Source organism: Cyrtonyx montezumae, unplaced genomic scaffold (genome assembly GCF_038088225.1).
Source record: "Cyrtonyx montezumae isolate F1298 unplaced genomic scaffold, pur_monq_1.0 scaffold_11, whole genome shotgun sequence".
Lineage (NCBI taxonomy): Eukaryota > Metazoa > Chordata > Aves > Galliformes > Odontophoridae > Cyrtonyx > Cyrtonyx montezumae.
In genome coordinates this window covers 13,670,328-13,690,532 of record NW_027071837.1, presented here as the reverse complement: position 1 = coordinate 13,690,532, position 20,205 = coordinate 13,670,328, and the positions used below count along the sequence as shown (strand labels likewise).

Here is a 20,205-nt window from a genome sequence, read left to right as displayed (position 1 = left end):
TAACAGTGCTTTTTATCTTTCAACAGGTAGTAGGTTGAAATTGGGGGATAATCTGAAGTGAAATTCGCTTCTTGGTAGGCACTACTTATTGCAGCTACAAAGCTGAACTGAATTCTGTAAATCAGGATGTGTATTTTATTCTCTTCTTCTAACATAGTTGATACCTCTGTGCTGAAACGTGAAGAGAAAAAAACAACAAATCCAGTGTTGAACTATTGGAAAAAATCAGAGCTTAGAGTCCTGGGTTACCATGTATTCATGTATTATCTTACAGCAGAAAAGAGCTGTATTTTTTATATCAGTGCTTAAACTGTTCCTTAGATTTGAACAGATGCATGTGGGGGTTCAGATCGGGGATGTACCTTGCCCCATAAGCCCTGCTGATTGTAATTGTTTGTGGACTTGCACATAGGTCAAGAAGCTAGAAAGCACAGAAGCTGCAATTGTTGGAGTTAGGTATGGGAGACTTGGAAGAAAAACATTTTTAACAGCCTTGCTGTCTAAATGTTTCGTTTCTTACTGTTCTATTATTTTTTGAGCTAGCTATTATTGTTGAGGACTTAAATGTTCCTAAGTTCAATCAGTATGTTGTAAATCTGAATTATGCCAACTTCAGTGCTGTTCTTTACCACAGTTGTAGAAGTGTTACTGTAAATTATGTTGTTACTTAAGGAAGGAAGCCTGTCTCTGACTTGTACAGCTCCAGTAGAAGTGTGGTAACTCAGATAACTGAGGTGAAGCTCTCATTTTGCATTTTCCAGCTTGTCTGTTCTAAATGTCCAAAGTTAATATAACCACCTCCCCTTTGCTGTACTAGTCTTCTGCCTGGGCAGCCATGTCTTTAATATAAAGTCATGCTTTTACCAGTGACACTATTTTGTATGTTAGAGGTTTTGCTCATCAGTAGTTTCAAGATATTTTGGCTCTTGAACTAATTTCTATTGTTGGAGGTTACTAGAATCAGTTAGGAGTTCAGATGTAGTTTTCTTGTAATACACCTATGTTTTGTCTGCCACAACAAGAGTTTGACTCCATTTTTTTTTCTCCAACAGCGCTTTATCCAGTATCTTGCATCCCGGAACACGTTGTTCAATTTAAATAACTACCTGGACAAAAGTGCCATGCAGGGTAAGGATCTTTAATTGCTGCTTTTGCTCTGTGATTGGTACCTATGTTGGTGTACTCTGGGAGACAAGTGACATTTAGATAAGAGTATTATGATTTGTGTTGTGTGAGGCACCAAAGAATATCTGACCCAGCAAGTACAACCAAGAAGGTGAAAATGAGTTAACTGAATGAGTACTGCAAGTTTGCCTGTAGCATATGTGTCTCCTTACAGAGCTGTCAGTGTGAAATAGGAAATCTGCACTGTGTGGAGTGAACCTGATGAGTACGGCACAATGATCTTTTTCAATCTTTGATTGCACTTCAGTATCTCAGAAGTAAATGTGAACTGTTAATGGATAGTGAGATAATTTTCAGTGACTTCAATGTGTTACTAGGAGTATGTCTTCAGACTGATTTCAGATTAGAGCATTGCAGTAAGAGCTGCTTGGTTTTTGCCTACTCCATGTTGTAGGCATTTATTGTCATAATTGCAAAGAATGCATTTCTAATCTTAGCAAACTGGGGAGAAGCTGTAACTCTGCGTGTCAAAGATGAAAATAGTGACTCTGAAGACCCTGAAATATGTCTGCAGAGCACTGCTTTTAAACAGGTTGATGTAAAATGGACTGGTAGCAGAATAGTTCTTGAGAAGAACTTGGAAGAAACTGTACCACTTCAGAATATCTAACCTACACACACTTAACTTTCAGGCTATGATATGTCTACCTTCATTAGGCGGTACAGCAGATACTTGAATGAAAAAGCACTTTCATACAGACTTGTAGCAGTTGACTTCACCAAAATGAAAAGAGGGTAAGGCATTTTACTGCTTGTTTAGCCTCGTGTGTTTATGGGGGGGAGGGGGAGAATACTGGTTATTCTTGACCTTATTGTACATTATGCTCCTTTTGACCCTTTAAAGTGATCTAATAGTGTGGAAATGGCATGATATTGCTGAGGTTTCTTGGTAACCTGTAAATGTCTTCTACTCTGTAGGATAGATGGAGTAATGAGAACCATGAATGCTGAAAAGCTTCTGAAAACCCTTCCAATCATACAGAACCAGCACGATGCACTCCTTGATTTTGATGTAAGTACTTGGAGCTCAGTTTTCAGCAGCAGTTTCTCATTTTGAAATAAGTTTGACTGATATTAAGTACTGATTTACTTTCTTGTTGCTTTCTACACAGGCAAATCCAAATGAACTAACAAATGGTGTTATAAATGCTGCCTTTATGCTCCTCTTCAAAGATTCCATTAGACTTTTTGCAGCATACAATGAGGGGATTATTAATCTTTTAGGTATGTACGACTTTTTTTCTTTTTAGCTTTTATACTTCTATGCAAGTTGTTGAGCAAAATAACAGACAATTTATGACTACAACAGCTAGTAAGCTGTTTGATGTTAACATAGAAACATGTCTTAATGGCAACTGGCACATGCTTAAATATATGCTTTTACCTGAAGATTACATCCTGAAACATAAATTAAAGTCCAAGGTTGACTGTGATGTGAATATAACAAAGGCATCACTGGACCATTAGAGTTAGTCGGCCTTGTGTGTTGAACGTTGAATGTGCACTCACGGCACAGCTGACTTGTGATTTCCCATACTTCCTTTATAGTTTGACTATTCACTTGTAGCTTGGTTCTTAAATCTACACAAGCTTCATATGTGGCACGTATGGCTTGTTTTTTTTTTTTTCAAGCTGTTAGGAAAGCCTTGCAGTGACTGTTCAAACAAATTTCTGAATGAAAACATCCCCTGATCGGTTTGTTTTGTTAGTACACTAATTTTTTTTCCTGTTGAAATATCTGCACGAATTTGTAGCAAAACAAGAGAATGTGAAGGATGTGGTTGCTGGGGCTTTCTTTTATTTTAGCAGATCAGTTCAGTGCATGTATTAATATGGGGTCTAAATATGTAGAAGAATATGTAAACAAGAATAAGGTATCCGCAAATGTCTAATTTAATAATTGCATTGGTTTGCATCCATGTTTGTCAAGCTTTTGTGTTATTTTCCAAGGTACTGAATCTCAGAAATCATTGTTCCTCTCTCCACTGAGTGCTTTATTGTCAAGGTGACAGGTATTCGTGTCAGCTTGGATATTTGAATAGCTTTGAGTTGCCACTGTCTGCTCTATCCCTAAAGCTTGTATCAAATTTACATGTATATAATGGTGCCAGCTTTTTGCTGAGGTGGTGTTATCTTATGAGAGTGTTTTTCTTGTATCCTCAGAAAAATATTTTGATATGAAGAAAAACCAGTGTAAAGAAGGCCTGGATATGTACAAGAAATTCCTAGCCAGAATGACTAAATTGTCAGAATTCCTCAAAGTAGCAGAGGTAAGTAATTGAACGTCTGTGGGAAGATAAATACTGAGCTATCTGTACCACAACAGCAGCCTGTATTCATAGTCATGTACCATCACCTTTGCTATACAGGGAGCGATTCTACAGATAATGCATTTTAACCTCTGGTTACTCTGAGTAATTTGAAGTGAGGTTCTCAGGCATCTTTTTCATTAGCCAAACAATGTAATAAATGCTTTCTTAAGTGCTGTTATAAATTTCATGAATGGTCCAGAATGAACTGTTAGTGTATTTACAGTGCTGTCCTTTACTGTAACTGCTCAAAATGGAGAAGTAGTTCCAGTAAGCAATGCAGGTATTTCTAATGCTCCCAATTAGATTTTCTACATGGGGAAAAAGGTTGGATGAAGGCATGACTTTGCTTTTAAATACAAAGCAATGTACTTGAGGTTTCTAAGACATGTTCTTCACTAAACTCATATGAATTCAGAAAATAATTAATACCCATTTTAGTCTGTTAGTTTCCATGTAACATTCAGACCTCCATTTTTATTTTGTTGCCACTGCATGTAGTATAATGTATTTTTTTTTTCCTCTTTTGTAAACCCAGCAAGTTGGAATTGATCAGGGGGATATTCCAGATCTTACTCAGGTCAGTGTACGCATCATGTTGATATCATGCAATTACTTTGTTCTCTGCATTTTTTTTTTGACTGGTCTGTACTTTAACAATCACCTTGAATGTGTTCTATTCCATAGACCTATGCATTTTTCCTGTGGCTCATTTGTACTTCGTACTTTACTTCTGTATTGTTTAAAGTGATCAGGTTTTTTTAATAGGACATTAATCCTTTTTCATAAGACAAAAAAACAATCTGCTTATAAGGCACAGACATCTTGCCACCTGTACCCATATCTCATATTTGCTCCTAGCAACTGAGGCTTCCCTTGCAAGGAGCTTGTAGCCCTTTACAGTAGGAAAAAAATAAGTTCTGTAGCCAGCAGAATCAAGGCAAGTAATGAATGAACACAGCAGTGTGATGTTCTGCGATGTCAGAAGTAAGATGCTAAGATCAAACAACTAGTACAGCATGTTCAGCTGGCCCTTGTTACCTAACAACATCACACTGAAGTGTGAGGTGATACTTCAGAGATGACAAGGGCTTGCATGCTGGGTTTCTGTGCACTCACTTGCACAGTTAACCAAGGGGTAATAAGCGTCTTCAAATCATGGGGCTTCTCTGATGTAGTGAGGACAGGAAATCTAATTTCACTGCTTTATTTCTAAAACTTCTATGTGCAAAACCCTTCACAGCTGGAACACTTTTATCTAATAGTTATCTAATAGATCAGTTATTTTGTTGCAAGTGTACTTAGGCAGTTCTCTGAATTGTGGTGATGGGTATCAACATTTGTGTGGTGTATTTTGGCAATTTCAGTGCCATTGTCAGTGGATCAGTCCTATTTTACTCTGTACTAAATTTCATGACATTTAATTGGGTTGAGTAATTGTGGCACACAACTGATGTACGTCAAAAGAATTTGCTGACGTTCCTTAGTTTTGGACTTTGAGAATAATGTTGGTTTTTGCTGTGCTTGCAGTACCAGTGAGTTCTCACAGGATGGTGGGTGATAACTTGTAATGATAGTCTTCTGTTTATAGTCTGGTCACTCATATTTACTTGTTTGCTTGTTGAAAATACTTAGGTTTCCTGTGTGGATGTCCATATTTTGATGTCTCTCTAAGCTATTCCTGTGAGCAATAGATTTCTCTTTAGAAAACTTTACTACTGCTGCTGTGCAGTCCTGTTTTTGAAAGGAGAAGGGCTGATTGTGGTTTTTTTTCTTGTTTGTTTTGGTGGTGGTTTTTTTTTTTTTTTGGTTGGTTGTTTTTTGTCCCTAATGCCTTCCTGGAAAGGTATTTCAAAACACTTAACCCCTTGGGGTTAGTCATCTAGTTTGGACACTGAATTTACTCCTGGCCAGTTGCTGAGATAACTACATCCTTGACTTCTTACTAGAAGCAGAGACACATGTCAGTACAGGTCTTAACTGCAAGCCAGGAACTTAGATAGGATTCTTCTAAATGTTCTTCTTTGCATCTCTTGTAGTTTGACTTCCTGCACTGAATAGAGACTGACTCAGATTTGTGTTCAGTATCCCAGAGGGGGACTGGCCAAAGACTAGCCTGATTGTCTTCTGTTATCCAGGATGTACCAAAAGCTGAACCAGTGTATGGAAGCCCCCAGGTCCTTCTCTGCAGAGCTCCTCTTCAGCAGGTTATGTCCCAACCTGCACTGACACTTGTGGTTATTTGTTCCTAGGTGTGAGACTCTATACTTGCTTTTGTTAAACCTCATCTGGTTTCTTGCTGCTCAGCTCTCCAGTCTGTCCAGGTCTTGCTGAACTGCAGCACAGCCTTTAGCTATGTCAAACTTAGTTTAAAGCCCTGGTAATCAATGCAGAGAGCTTACTTCCCCATAGCACTTGTTGGCAAATGGTAGGACAAGCTTAAAGCCTCTGAAAAACCCTGCAACTTGAGTGGGCAAGTGGATTGAGGCTGTGGAGCTCTCTCTTCATCTCAGCGTGCCGGAGGTGGCAGTGTACTTGCTCCTTGAAGTGTGGGTGATGTAATCAAAAGCCTTGAGAGTGATATGGGTAGAGAATAGCGAGGGAGTGAACTTAGAGCACTGCCAACATAATCATCTTGCTTCTGAAGAGTTTTTTTTATAAGGCAATTATTTTATTTTATTTTATTTATTTATTTATTGAGAAAACTTGCTTCTTAGTAAGACTGTAATTAACCTGGCAGTTCCAGTGCTTAGAGCTTTGATGTGGCTACCTTTGGAAGCAATTTTTTTGTACCAGGAGGTATGTGGTAGAAAAGAGGCAAGCTGTGATTAGCACTTCTTACTTGTTTGCTTTAGGAACAAAAGTAGCTCAGCTTGTTCTTTTTTGTTACCTATCCATTAAATCTTTGTTGGAATACTGAAAGATGCCTTTGCTGTGTTGTCAGACATTTTTGTAAGCTCATAGGCATTGTTCCCTTAAAATTCATTTAGGTTTCCTAAGTTTAACCTTGTGTTTAGTGTGACATTCTTATGCTCGACTTTCTGCTGGATTTAAATGGATATATGTCTATTTTTAGACTATTCTGGGAAGGGGTGGAGGGGAGAGTTTCTGCAGCTTGATTTGAAGTGGTCTTTCAGTTTTAGTTTCTTATGTTTTACACAGCCAAAAGCTTGAGAGCAATTGTGTTGGGTTATTGTAAAATCTTATGCTGAATAGATGCTCCTGTCTGAGACTGTACTGTTGGGGATAAGGCAGAATTTGATTGCTTTTTTGTAGCCACACATCCTGTTGTCAGGCATTCCTGATGGAAGCCAAAAACCACAGCTGGGTGGGTAGAACGCAGTTGTGCAGAATGAATGACATCAAGGTGCTATTACTGAAGCGGTTTTATTGGTTCTTAGTTGATGGGAAAGCTCATCTGTGTCCTAAACAGCAAGGCCTTGTCTATAAGCTGAGTTTCATGAATACTCTAATTTTAGGCACCCAGCAGCTTGCTTGAAGCACTGGAGCAGCATTTGGCTTCTCTGGAGGGAAAGAAAACGAAAGAAGTCTCTGCTGCCAGCAGGTGAGCACTGAATGGACGGCACTCGTGTCTGTACTTAGGATTTGTCATCACTGTACTAAGAAGAATTGGGATTTAGTCCTGGAGGTTCTCTTGATTTTTATTCACTTCCAACTATATCTTTGTAGATGGTGTAAATGTTGTATCTAGTAATAGTTGAGAGCTCTGTCACACTTGCTCCTTGGATGTCTGCTTGTGTCTGACAAATAACTTGTTGTATTTTAATAAACCACTGAGCTGAGACTTTGCATATTATTCCTTACACTTATTATTTGTTCAAAGTCCTCTGGCTCATAAGACTTGCATTGTATTTGGAGTTGAGGGCTTTTTACTGAGGATAGGCTGGTGTTGGTCTTCATTGCCAGTTATTTACCTCTTCAGCCATGAATGCCTTCACCTACCTATGAAAGTTCTTCATTCTCTTCTCAGAACTGACAAAAGAGCTTTGATACTTTGTGCTGACAGAAGTTTTCTTTCTGTCAGGAATAGTCTTGGTATGCATACCATGTTCTGCCTGAAGGGCAAAAGATTTGGTTTTGATATCCATTTTCCCCCCACTCCATCTTAGATATGTGGGCAGGCTCTGATAAAGGAAGGTATCAGCGTAAGATACATCCTGAGTAGCTATTTTGTGCCTCAGATTTCCTTTTTTGCAAGTATCTGAGGATTTGTTTCCTCAGTATTCTACTAAAATGTGCAGTTTAGGGAATAACTTCCATGTGTTGCTCTGTGTATACTGTGTACCCACGCAAGCTTTCTGTGCCTCTGCTACTTCAGTGGAGTAGGATTGAACTGTCATCAGTATGATGCTAATATAAAAAGAAAACGTGTTCACTGCTTGACAGATCATACCCACAGAAACCAGAGGGAGCAATCCTGTGTACTCCTGTCACGTGTGTGGCAGTAAGGGATATAGTTTCATGCTGGGGCTTGATAGGTCAGGGTTGCAGTTGAACTTGATGATATTGAAGGTCTTTTGAAGATCTCCAGTGTTTCTGTTATTCTGTACCAAAGAGCAAGGTAAGAAAAGACTGCAGTGGTAGGGGAACAATGCAGCTAATTGAGACACTTAATGCATCAGCATGTGATCTATACCTGACTGATTTTTGCTTAATAAAACTTATTTTTTAACTTTGTTCGTTTGGGTTTTTTTAGAGCTAGTGCTCTGTCGAGTGCTGTTTCCACACTTGCCAACACTGGGATGTCGTTGAGCAGGATGGATGAGAAAGAGAAGCAGCAGGCGTTGGAGGAGGAACAAGCTAGACTGCAAGCACTTAAGGTACTCTCTCTCACTATATACGTATATCTCTGCGTATATATATATGCTTTAAATTAGTATTCCATGATTATTTTTCTTTCCACTGGATAAGAGTGAAAAACAGGATTGGATTCAGATTTAGTGCAAGGACTCTCATCTTGAGAGGCAGACACATGTTTATGTAGGATGCTGGTGTGACAGTCACAAGTAGATTGTGATCCCTCTACCAGGAAGAGTAGCAGACAGCTGAAGCAGTTAACATAAGTAACAATCTCCTGTAAGGAGGAATCTCCAGGATTCAGTAAATGAGCATACAGCACTTCTTAGTTCTCACAATAGTGAAACATAGAGGCAAGAAGTACTTTTCCCAATGATGTCTGGCATGCTGCTGTGGTGAGATTCTTCTGTGCTGCTGCTTGTAATAATTCTGTCCAGATTTAACTGCTTTTATTTATAGCTCTGTCAGTTCATTGGAAAAATTTTTAGGTACAATTTATGTACTTGAAACAATAACACATGAAGGAGAATTGGTTTATTCTCTCTTGGCTCCTTGATGCCCTTTGGTTTGTTCAGTGGTACTTGCTGAGTTGTCTGCATAACGACTCCCTGAAGATCTGAGTCCTGATCCATCAGGTCTTTTTAACCTATTTAGCACTGTTTCCTGAGGAGCTGTGTGATATCTCCAACAACATAAGAGAACTGTGTGTGTGAAGGCTGAGTCTGCTACCTAACACATAGAAACAGAGCTATGGACAACTTTCCTTCTGTTGCTTTAGTGTCTTTAGAGATACCTCCACCATAAAGCAACTGCTCTTGTCTTCAGGAGGCCTTGCTATGAGACCCTTCAAACTACTTGGAAAATGGAAGTAAATTTTGATAGTAGTTCAGAGTTGAGTTTTACCTCTGGAGTTCTGGAAGTCTACTGAAGCATCTCTCTGTTCTTCTCACACTGTGTAGGGTGTTTATCAGATCAGTGTTTTTTGCTCTTAGGTGGTAATCTGAGTATCCCTTGCTGCCTGCTGCTGAGCTGCTTCACATTAAAATCTTGGCTAGTGCTGTGTCGCAACTGTTCTGGTTGTTTTGTGTCTTTTCTCTTGGGAGCTCTATCAGATATCTCACCTACACTGTTTCTGTTGTAACAGAAGTTGTAGCTGCTGTCAGTGACAGGTCAAATAGATTAACAGGAAATGCATTTGGGTTGGGTGGAAAAGAAATTCAATTAGTTTGCAGATTTTACTTGAGAAATGTGTTGGGAAACTCACACCTGTGATTTGCCGCATTGCATGTAAATGAGTGAGCATGTCTACGAGTAATGAGGGACGTGACATAAAACTAATGGTAAAAACAAGCTAGATTTATCTTCTGCTGAAGAGCAATGTCTTACTAATGCTATCAGGACACACGTCAGCATAAGTTTCTGTCGATTTGAATCAGGCTGTAAAGTCCCCTGACAGCAGAGAAGCATTTTACAGAACAGAGGGCCATCCATCAGCATGGCTCTTTCCCAAGGAAGGAAGCCTCAAATACATTGTTTTATTTCTAGGTAGCTATAGATGCCAAGGTGAGACTTAAGGCTTTCAAGAAGGTTTTTGTGAAGCCTTCTGCAGTTATTTTAAAACAAACCTGAAATCAGCTTTCTGTGCTCATGACTTTGTAGAGCAGTAGCTGTTGTCGAGTTGTTGTTCTTTGTATTTTATTTTTTAAAGGACTAGAGTTGTACTATTCTTATTGAAAAGGTCTGAAGAGCTTACAAATTAATAACACTAAATTTCAAACTGCCTATCTCATCTTTCAGGAGCAGCGATTAAGAGAGATTTCTGTAGTACCAAATTCTACTTCCACATCAGCATCTCCAAGCACCTTATCAGGGAAAAGCATGAACACTGCTGCAACTGTTGACCTCTTTGCAGTGTCGGCACCCACAACAAATAGGTGAGAGAGAATTTGTTTTCTGAAGCAAGCCTGAATTGCTGGGCCGGTCTGATAGCTCGCAAGTTTAAGTGCTTCTCAAGAATAACTTTTGTCTTTCTTGGAGTGTTGATGAGATTTTTTTGTCACTTGATAAGAAATACCTCAAAATTTAAGGTACTGTTTTGTACCATTATTTGTGGCTGGCTGCTGATGAATGGGCAATGACTGAGGTTGGTGTGAATTTGTATGTAGTGCAATGTGTATTGTTTCCCATTTCTCTCTGTTCCTTTCCAGCATGCCCAATCTTTCTAGTGATCTTTTTGACCTTCAGCCTGTGTTTGTTCCAACCGTACAGAGTACTGCAGCTACAGCAACGTCAGCAGGCAGTGCTTGGGGAGGTAAGCTGATTTGGTTTGACTAAATGATGGGCAATTCCTTAGAACATAGGAAGAAATCCTATGAGTTCGTAGTTGAATCAAGTTCACAGTTAAATAATCAGGCTTTCAGAGACAGGTTCAGTTTGCATCCAAGTATTTTGAATCCTGACAGAACAGAGCAAGTAACCTGAAAGTTGGTCAAAGTTTAGTGCAAGTTTGCTCTAGAGAGGTTAATTTCCTGTTACCTGCTAGTAGAGACACTGTAGTAAAAGATGTAGTATTTCCTTTTTTTTTTTCTGTCCTTTTCCCCTGCCCATCCCTTGTCAATTCGGAGATTCATTTCCCTAAATGAGGAAGGCTATGAATGATTTTATCCCAAGCTAAGAATTCCTGTCTTTAACAAACTGACCACTGTGTGGCAGATCTACCATTTGGCTTTGTCCAGAGCTTCTCATGTGCGGTTTCTGTCCTGTCATTCTTTCCTATGTGTGTACTCTGTATTCTTCTGCATCTGCAAGGTCCTTTCTCGTCCTCAAATGGTTGTGTTGAGTCTCCACCTCATCTGGACGTCTTTGACATGAAGCCAGTCGAAGAAGCTGTAAAATCTACTGCCCCTTTCATCAGTGCTAGCTTGTCCTCCAGACACACAGTGGAACTGTTTAGTGGTAATAATCAAAACCAAAGCATCTAATTTCTTTGCAAGCGGAGATAATGGTACTAATAAACTGGGTGGTGCAATCTTTGTGTTGTTGGGACCAGTCTGCTCTTTTTGTTCACAAACGAAAGCTGTATGTTAGTTGCAGTAGTAAACGTGGTTCTTTCAAGCTTTATTTCTTGTTCAATTTGCCCAACCCAGACATTTGAAGACTTGTCTGTTTGCGGAAAGTTTTGCTGGCTTCCAAACCACAACTTGCTTTTTCTTTTGTAGTGGGGAGGGCAAGTTACTTTCACTGCTGAAATCTGCTAACAGTTCTTACATTTTAACTGCAGACTTAGTGTTTAGAGCACTTTCCCATTTTTCTCTCTTAAGCTGATCTTTGCTTTGTCTTTTCTTCTTGCCAAGATGACTTCAGTGGTCATAAACCTACCTATACCTCAGTGTATCATCCTCTGCCTGTTGATGGTAATTTGATTTTTTTTTTTAATCGACTTTGGTTTTGTTGTAATAAGTGGCATTGTTTCATGTGTGCATCTGATTCTCCTGTTCTGTTTTGTTTAGGTTTCCCTCTTCACTCTGCTCCACCAAGTACCACCCCTTCAGCAATCAATGTGGACTTTGATGCCGTTTTTGGAGGAAAATCTACAGCACCAGAGTATAGGCCCGCAAGTGGTAAAAACTGCCATATGATTAGTTTGCACCCTGCAGGCAATGTTGGTTTAACAATTTAGCAGAATTGCTTTTGCAATGCAGAAGTTAATAATGTAATATATTTGTAAGTTGATAAGAAGCAATCAGTTTAATTGTAGTTATTTCAATTTAGCTCTTACTCATCTCCTGTCAACTGATTGTTTCCTCTTTCTTTTTGGGGGGACAAACTTTGGCCCGTGGATGTCTCTTAATGGGTAAGCTCACATTAGTCTGTTTCAGTGCTTCGGTGTTTGTATTATTAACACCCGATAATGAGTTCTCTCTCACTTCACTGGGAGGCACTGTACTTAAAAGAATGCAGGAGTAGTTGTGGGTATGCTTTGTTTCTGGAATAACATGAGTTCTGATCTCTTCTTTTGGTGCTGTTTTCTCCCAGAGTCCTTAATAAACGTGTGGAACTCTTGTGACTGTTCCAGATGCTAGCAGTGCCATGAAATTACTGTTGATAGTTACAAGAATGCCCTAAAACTATCTTGAACGTCTCTGTTCTTGAGGTTCTTCTGGGATGGGTTCTGCTTAGTGTAGAAATACTGTCAGATACTGTTGAGGCATAACTGAAGACTACCAGATAGGCAAGCAGTATTCTTTAAGAAATAAAAGTTAAAGGATGCTTCTGCTTACCCTTTAGACGCTTCCAGCATTTTGCCTCAGAGTATGATAACTACTTAATACTGCTTATTGTTCTCTGCCTCTCTAGCTTACAAAAGATGATTTTATTAAGTTCGGTGTAACCTTTAAGAGTTGATTTTCTGTTCTGTTTGGCTTTTAAATATCTAGATGACGTTTTGCAACCCACAGTACCACCCCAGAGTCAAAGAGCTGCCTCAGCCAACCAGCAAAGTGGGAAAATTTTGGCAAATGACCTCGATTCTTCTCTTGCTAATCTAGTGGGAAGTAAGTGTGATGCTTTTAACTTGTTTGATTTTGTTAGTGAAAATAAGCAAGCAATTATTATTCACTTCTGAGAAGAAAATTTGGGGCTCACGTATCTATGTTTTTCCCACCCTTCCAGATCTTGGCTTTGGAGGAACTCCATCCAAAAAGTAAGTGCATCTGTCTATTTAGAATACTCCTATGTGACTCCTTGGAAGGCAGTAACACAGTTTCACAGCACTGATGGGCAGCAGGGTAGCAGTCTCAAATCAAAGTAATTTGCTACCAAGAACAGCATTGAAAGAGCAAGTCTGTAGTCAGTCACCATAACAGTCAGCCTTAATGTTTGAAGTCATTATGTCTGGTAGTTGCTGTACATGTGGGCATTTTTTAGGCACTACAAAAGATCTTGCTGCTCTATCAAATTCTTGCGAGAGATTCCACTGTACGGTATAAAAACAGTAGTGAGCTTTTAACCCAAAGCAGAACCCTTGGACTTCTTACTTGCTGCAGCAGAGAAGTGTGAGGAGATAATGAAATCCTGTAGTTCTGTACTACCCATAGACTTCAAATGCCTGCCTGTCTTGGGCGTGTTATCCTGTGGTCTGTGACGTTGTTATTGTTACTCTCTCTGGCTCTGTCTGAAAACTAATACCACAGTTTCCTTTTAGGTCAGATATGCAGTGGACCCAGCCTGCAGAGAAGAAACTTACTGGAGGAACAAACTGGCAAGCAAAAACAAGCACATCGACCACTTGGAACCCTACTCCCTTACCCACTATGCCACATATGGTAACTTCTGTACTGCTGAAATTGCTCTTTGTTCCAGGAAATGTTTCTTTCCTGATGAATCAATTGGAAAAGAATAGCAAAACCTGCTATTGGGACAAGACCTTGTTGTGTGTCGACACTGGGGGAGGCTGCACGCAGGGTCACTCCCCAAACTCAAGAAAGCATGTTGCAGTGTATTCTCTCCCTCTCCCTATTAAAGACTTTGGAGGAGGGTTGGGAAGCCTTGCACTTGAGACCTTGAACCACTTGCGAGTTCTTTGTGAGCTGAAATGACTCCAAACCAACAGCAACAACAAAGTGTGGTTGAGGGGCTTGAGCATGTACATGTCCACTTCTAAAAATCCAAAGACCTTGTTTCAGGGGTGGAAAAGAAACAGTTCCTTCTGTTTTTTGCTGCCGTTCAGTTGTATTATATGAAATAAGGTGCCCCACAGGGGCACAATGTCAGTTATCTTTTCAAGCAGCGCTTCAGACTTGTAATCATGCTTAACAGCAGCATCATCACTTTTCCAACACAGTGTACCAATCCTGAGTCACACAACACGGAAGAACTCTAAAGGAGTTATTTCAGTGAAGGTCTTTCACTCCTCCAAGGGCTGTCTGTAAGAGCTGGCTTTTCCCATGCTTCTAAGTCACTTGCCAGGTGTCTTCCATGATGAAATATTCATGCAAGTGCAAATTCCTCTGAAATATAGCTGCCTTGGAGGGAAGTAAATTGTTCATCTCAGTTGTGTACAACTACAGCAACTGCTGAACTTAGGGTGAGTTCTAGACAGCTATCTGACCAGGTGTTTCCAGTTGGAAGAGATTTATTTGTCTGTGATGCCTTTTTCCTTCTGCTTATACGAGTACACTCAGTGAAAATTCACATGGTTTGAATGGACAGCATTGGGCTGAAATGAAACCCAAATGTTCTCGTTAGTGGATCAGTTGTGTAATACTTAACCATCTCAGAAGTCCCACGTGCCAAATATTGTTATCCTTTCTTCTTGTTCTGGAACCTGTCACATTAAAACTGCTGATGTGTTTCTATTTTTTGGAAAGATAGATAAAATCTCAGTTTATATGGATCACTGTGGGTTTCAGTTGTCTGATTTTTGTTTCACTCGGTCACGTGAGATGCTTTTTTGGTCTTAGATAGTTGGATAGTTGAGTGCTCCATACCAAGCATCTCCTTGCTCATTTGCTTGGACTTCCAACCAAGTATAGGAAAGGCCCAAGTGTTGTTGCTTGGCCAGTGACATTCATGTGACACTCAAATTCATGCGTAGTATTCTTTCTTCTTCATAAAAAATACGTAGCCAGCCCTCCCTTAGTAAGATCATGACCTCTTCTCAAACAAGACAGAGCAATTTGAAGGACACATGTTACTGCATCTGTGAATATAACCTGATAAAAGTGATGGCCTGCTTGAGATGCTCATCGTTCTTTTGTCGTATATTTTTCAGTATGTTGCCGACATCAGAAGTGGTATGTGAGCAGCAGCTGGCTGCACTATATTAAAATCTAGCTAAACATAGTAAGTTTGATCTTTGCTGGAGATCTCATTGAGGAAATCCTCCCACACCAGGAGCCTTTCCCTGTCGAGAGACGCTGTTCCTGTTGGTACTGCACTCGTGCTTCCCCACCCCCCTTCTTTAATTAATGAGTTGAGCATAAATAGTTGTAGTATTAGATTGGCATCCACCTCCTTTGGTTAGCATATCCAGCCTGAATAGCTCCTTACCTAATTTTCTGTCCTTACTCCTTTTGCTGTGCCAGAACGGATTATGTTATCCTGGATACGTAAGTCACTTTCTTGTGGATGTTGGTTGTACTGATTACTTGGAAAATGTTTTTATATTACTGACTAGTAGGTATGAATTTATCTAATGTCTGCTGCTATTTCCTTTATTGAAGGTGCCCGCTCCAATAGCGTACCCAGTGACTACACCTCAAGTGCCTGTCTATGGAATGGTAAGACCTGTGACAGTCTTTTGTGTGTGAGAACCTACGTGTCTGCTGCCCTGGCGTTTGTGGCAGGCATTATTGCCATGGAACTTGCATATTGTTCCATCAAGTTAGTAGTACGTGAAATCAGATGGCTTTATCACCATGATCTTGGAAGAGATGGGATTAAATCTTAGACAGGAAGGTTGTTTTAAAAGCTCTGCTCTGTGTATCTGCATCTCTCTGCTTATTTTCTACTATGCTTATGATGCAGGGAGATGCTTCTGGAAGTAGTTGCAATTTTCATGTAACAGTTTTCTGGGTTTGTGTTCTGTCTCCTCTAGCAGGTACCTCCTCAGATTGGAGCTCCCTTGATGGCACCCCAGTCAGTGATTTATACGCAGCCTGGTCTCAGGCCAACAAATCCTTTTGCGCCTGTTTCTGGAACTCAGGTGAACTGCTGTTTTTAAATGAAAGACCACATTAAAGCTTGAGTCTGAGTGAAAGCAACTCGGTGTTCCTTGAAGGGCTGCTGATGTATTTCTGCATCTGAAAGCAAGGGGTTCTTCAGTCAGAGGCATCAGCTTTTGCTGGTGAGAAAGCCAATTAAACGGGGGAGAGGATGCAAGCGTAGGAGGGAAAGTAGAGCTCCAAAATGTTGTGGTTAGCTTATCACAGTGTCAATCTTTAGAAAAGAGGAATGGCAGTGGCATGTAAACTTCCTTGTACATGAGTTGGATACTTGGATTAGCTTTACTGGTTAGAGGAATGGTGAAAGCCTTCTGAAGGACCATGTGGGGGGGGAGTTAAAAGGGATGGACGAGTGATGGTTCAAGCTGATGGAGCTGTCATATGTTGGTCTTAATGTTCTTTGAGACAAAACCCAGCTTGCAGGTAACAGGGCATGTGGATAGATGTAGAATTCTGTACCTGTGAGCTATGTAAGTGGCATTAACATGTAATCCCTGTTTCACAGATACAGTTCATGTAGAGCTGCCAAAGCTGCAAGATGTGAGAGCAACCAAATACTGGTAAAATGAAAGAAGGAAATCTTTCTGTGATTTCTGTATTCCTGGACAGGGCGGCTATTTCTCCCCTGTACGACGTTAGTACTGTTTTGAATTGCTGTGCTTTAGGGATTCTTGTTTGTAACAGTCACTGCTGCGTAAAACGGTGCTGTTCACCAATTCGAGATTGCTCAGCAGAAAATTGTGTTCTTGGAGGCTGAAGGTGGACTCAGATGGCACAGTCTGGATTCTTATCTTCAGAGCTGAGAAGATTACGCAATTGCTTTGCAACCTGGCTCATCAATGGATTGTGTTAGGCAGTGAGTGCAGAATGTCGACTCTTCATTTTCTCCCTGAAGGAGATGGCTGTTGTAACCAAGATGCAACTCAAAGCTGAGCAATAATGTTTTTGTATACTTTAAGAAATACTCTGATAGAGTAATACCTGTGTTAACTTAAGGCCAATATTGTGTGAATCTGGACGGCTCTGACGTTAGAATAGCTGAGAGTAATCTGCAGCCTTTGTAATGTGAGTTTGAAATGCTGTGAATCAACAAGATCTTGACATATCCAGAAGCGCAGAGAAGCAAATAAGCACTTGCACCGCTGGGATGTCAGTGTTACATGGCTAGTTGAACACAAAACTAGTTGAAAGAGCTGGGCTCTGGCACGGGCTGCTGTAGAGTAGGGGATACACGTGTGATACACAACAGCGTGTGCAGCCTCCAAACAGTGACAGCAGGCACACTTCCATGGAGGGTCTTCTCCACAGAGAGCACATTTTGATCCAGTCGATTCTGTTCCAGCAAATCTAGGTCCCCCCAGCAGCAGCAAACGGGAGCAATTCAGAGCTCTGGTTGCTAGCTACGGAAGTGAGCTGTCCAATTCGAAAGGGCGAGGGGAGGAAACGCCCAATAAAAAATACCCTTCTTTTTTGAACTAGCAGACTTTTTAGAAAGCAAGCTTTGCCATAACGCTGGTGTTTCAGAACTGGCAGTTTTACCCAACTGGTCTTGCTCTGGTGAAGTGCTTGTGCTGCTTTTCTGAAACAAGAATCTACTTACAAACAGAATAAAAGTAATTATTTTTAAATATGTAAATATGTGCAAGCTTGTAAAGAATGTTTTCTTTCATGCTGCGGTAATCTTTTCCTTCTGTAGTATTTTGAAGAAAAATGCTTTCTTAAGAAATAGAGCTTTTTTGAGAGGAGTACCTTGTAAATGAACTACTTCCTGAGGTGTGCTGCTGCTGCTGAGGCAGTGGCCTGCGCTTCTGGCACATCCTGCGTATTTAAATCTGTCCCCAGAGTGGAGGTGGGCTATGAAAATGCTGTCTTGTATGTTTAGCGGTGCAATGAAAAGCGCTATTGCAGAAAGGGGGGAAAAGGGCTAGTAATGAGTGAACAGAAGAAGGAGCAGTGTTTTCCTCCAGCAGTGGCAGACTACAATGGAAACCTCTCCTGTCAATTGTAATTCTGCAAATGAGAAATGGGAAAGCTGGCTTTCCAAAAAGCATCGGTCTTCTGCTTTTATCCCTTAAGTGGCCTCGAGAGTACCGTGTCCTTCATCTGTGTACAGCTGACGCCGGGACTGCGCAGATCTGACCCGCCACAGCTGCGGGTGGGCTGGCAGTCATGTCAGGCTGTCCCTTCGAGAAGAACTTGGAAGAGTAATGCTTTCCACGTCCTGGAGACCAGCTCTCTCCTTGTCTGAATGCTTAATTATGCTGTATGAGTGCAGCAGAAATGCCTCAGTAATGCACTTGTCAAGTGAAACAGTTAAAAACAATCGAATGGAAACAACAGCAGAAGAGGAAAAGTACAACCACCCTTGAATCGGTAGCCACTAACCTGCTGGCAGCTGTGACCTGGAACTCTGCATTCCTTGTTTTGGTTTGAGTTACAAAGGAGCTTTCCTGCAGCTCTTTGGGTCTGAGCAATCATATTGTTTGAAGGCAGTGAATTCTGCAGTGCATGTAGTTACCCTCTGTGTGATGAGGGGCAGGTGGCACTGAGAAGGGATGGCTGTGCTGAGGCAGCTGTTTCTTTAAGAAACTGGTGCTTCCTTGGATATATCCAGTGTGGAACAGTGTGGAGTTCAATCTTTTCTAGTAAGAAATGTGGATGTGTGAGTGCTGCAGCGCTGGGAACTGTGAGGTCTCCTCACGGGTGGAGCTGTTGAAGGAATGATGGGTTCCTTCACTCAAATCTGCAAATAAAATATCTGGCAAACAGTGTGTCTGTTTACAACTGAAATAACTGCAGGGCTATATTGCAGAATATCCAGAACGGGCTGAATGCTGCAAAAGGAGGCACTGTGGTTGTAGTGCTGCTCCACCTTGTGATTTGCTCTGTGCTTCTTCAACATCGGTGTCCTTTTGGTAGCAAAGCAGTTGGAGCAGCCTGCCGTTGGAAAAGGGAATGGCCACACAGTGCCCCCTGCAGAGCTCCATTTTCAGTCTCGTTTGGACAGAGGGACAGAGAGAACAGTTTGCTCAGCTTTATCCTTGGTAGGAGAGGTGGTGGGGGTAGTTGTGCTGAGTAAAACGTGGAAGAGAGATGGAGATAGATGTGACTTTCCCTTTGGTCTTCTTGCAACTCCTTGGCTCCGAATCCCATCCTGATTGCTTCAGGTACCTGAGAGGTTACTCCGCGTGTGTTCAACAAGGAGGAAGGCTTGGCATTGCTTTGCGTTGCTGTACTTGAGCTGTTGGTTTGAGGCTGATGGGCGGGAGTCAGCAGCACTGCAGGAGTGGTCTTTGATGGCACGTGCAATGAGAGAGCTGGGGTGCTGGGGAAGCTGGATTGCGCTGGGCCTCTTGCACTTGACAGCGTACCTCTTTCTTAACAGCTGCGTGTTCTAACGCTCTTTAGGTCTAGTTTGACTGCCTCCAAGAAGTGACCGACTTGGACTTTCTGCATTTTGGACAAACCGTTTACTAAAGAAATCTCACTTCCGTGCACGTAGCGGTGGAACATGCCTAGGGAACAGTTGCAAATGGACTTTTCTGATGGAAAAGGAAAAAACTAACAACAAAAAACAGACTACAAGATCGATGACAGGGTGTATCCGCATCTGTTTTTTTTTCTGTGTCAGGGAGTTGGGGGTGGGTGGGTTACAATTGGAATAGTAAGTGCTGTGGATCGGCGCTTAATTTGTATATAAAGAGGAACACTCGTGTTTCAGGCAGTTTGTACTCTAAGGGCAACATTTAAAGGCACTGTGTATCGGTCTTCTATTTCCATTTTTAAAATTACATTTTTGAGCAGTGGAAACTGCACGTGTGATCATTTGTATGTTTGCTGGGAGCCAGAAGTACAGAAGAGCTTGCTGTTACTCGGCAGTTGTCTTCGCTTTGTCGTTGGTACTTACGTTAAAGGAACTGCTCAGTGATGCGGTCTTTAAAGAGATTGCAGCAATTACGATGAGAGTTGTAACATCAGGTCTGTGGTAAATCTCAGGCTGTACCCCATCATCACTCAGCTTCATCCTTTCCCAAACGTTTGGCCGGAATCCCTCTTCGGAGCAGTGACGCAGTAGGCGCTGGAATCGCTTCATCCCCCACCCCCTCTGCTATTTATTTAGTAGGTCTTGTTTCGTATGTGATGTTTTTCCCCAAAACAGCTTTGTGCCT

The 20,205-nt window shown here is 41.1% G+C and overlaps 1 protein-coding gene across 8 annotated transcripts in view; it reads left to right on the top strand.

Moving 5' to 3' along the window:
* The window catches only part of LOC136044368 (prefoldin subunit 3), a 33,546-nt gene that overhangs the window by 6,436 nt on the left and 6,905 nt on the right, over nucleotides 1-20,205 (top strand). Inside the window, exons 3-21 of one of the 8 annotated variants that reach the window (XM_065729659.1) lie at nucleotides 1,053-1,128; nucleotides 1,818-1,920; nucleotides 2,104-2,197; nucleotides 2,298-2,409; nucleotides 3,349-3,455; nucleotides 4,033-4,074; nucleotides 6,974-7,059; nucleotides 8,212-8,335; nucleotides 10,110-10,246; nucleotides 10,520-10,623; nucleotides 11,121-11,267; nucleotides 11,666-11,725; nucleotides 11,822-11,932; nucleotides 12,749-12,865; nucleotides 12,984-13,014; nucleotides 13,516-13,636; nucleotides 15,536-15,592; nucleotides 15,913-16,017; nucleotides 16,542-16,602. In XM_065729659.1, the coding sequence (XP_065585731.1) occupies nucleotides 1,053-1,128; nucleotides 1,818-1,920; nucleotides 2,104-2,197; nucleotides 2,298-2,409; nucleotides 3,349-3,455; nucleotides 4,033-4,074; nucleotides 6,974-7,059; nucleotides 8,212-8,335; nucleotides 10,110-10,246; nucleotides 10,520-10,623; nucleotides 11,121-11,267; nucleotides 11,666-11,725; nucleotides 11,822-11,932; nucleotides 12,749-12,865; nucleotides 12,984-13,014; nucleotides 13,516-13,636; nucleotides 15,536-15,592; nucleotides 15,913-16,017; nucleotides 16,542-16,556 (1,749 nt within the window). In that variant the 3' untranslated portion in view covers nucleotides 16,557-16,602. Of the gene's footprint in view, nucleotides 1-1,052; nucleotides 1,129-1,817; nucleotides 1,921-2,103; nucleotides 2,198-2,297; nucleotides 2,410-3,348; nucleotides 3,456-4,032; nucleotides 4,081-6,973; nucleotides 7,060-8,211; nucleotides 8,336-10,109; nucleotides 10,247-10,519; nucleotides 10,624-11,120; nucleotides 11,268-11,665; nucleotides 11,726-11,821; nucleotides 11,933-12,748; nucleotides 12,866-12,983; nucleotides 13,015-13,515; nucleotides 13,637-15,535; nucleotides 15,593-15,909; nucleotides 16,018-16,541; nucleotides 16,603-20,205 lie in introns of those variants that run through there. The other 7 variants (XM_065729653.1, XM_065729654.1, XM_065729651.1 and 4 more) reach the window with 7 other exon arrangements.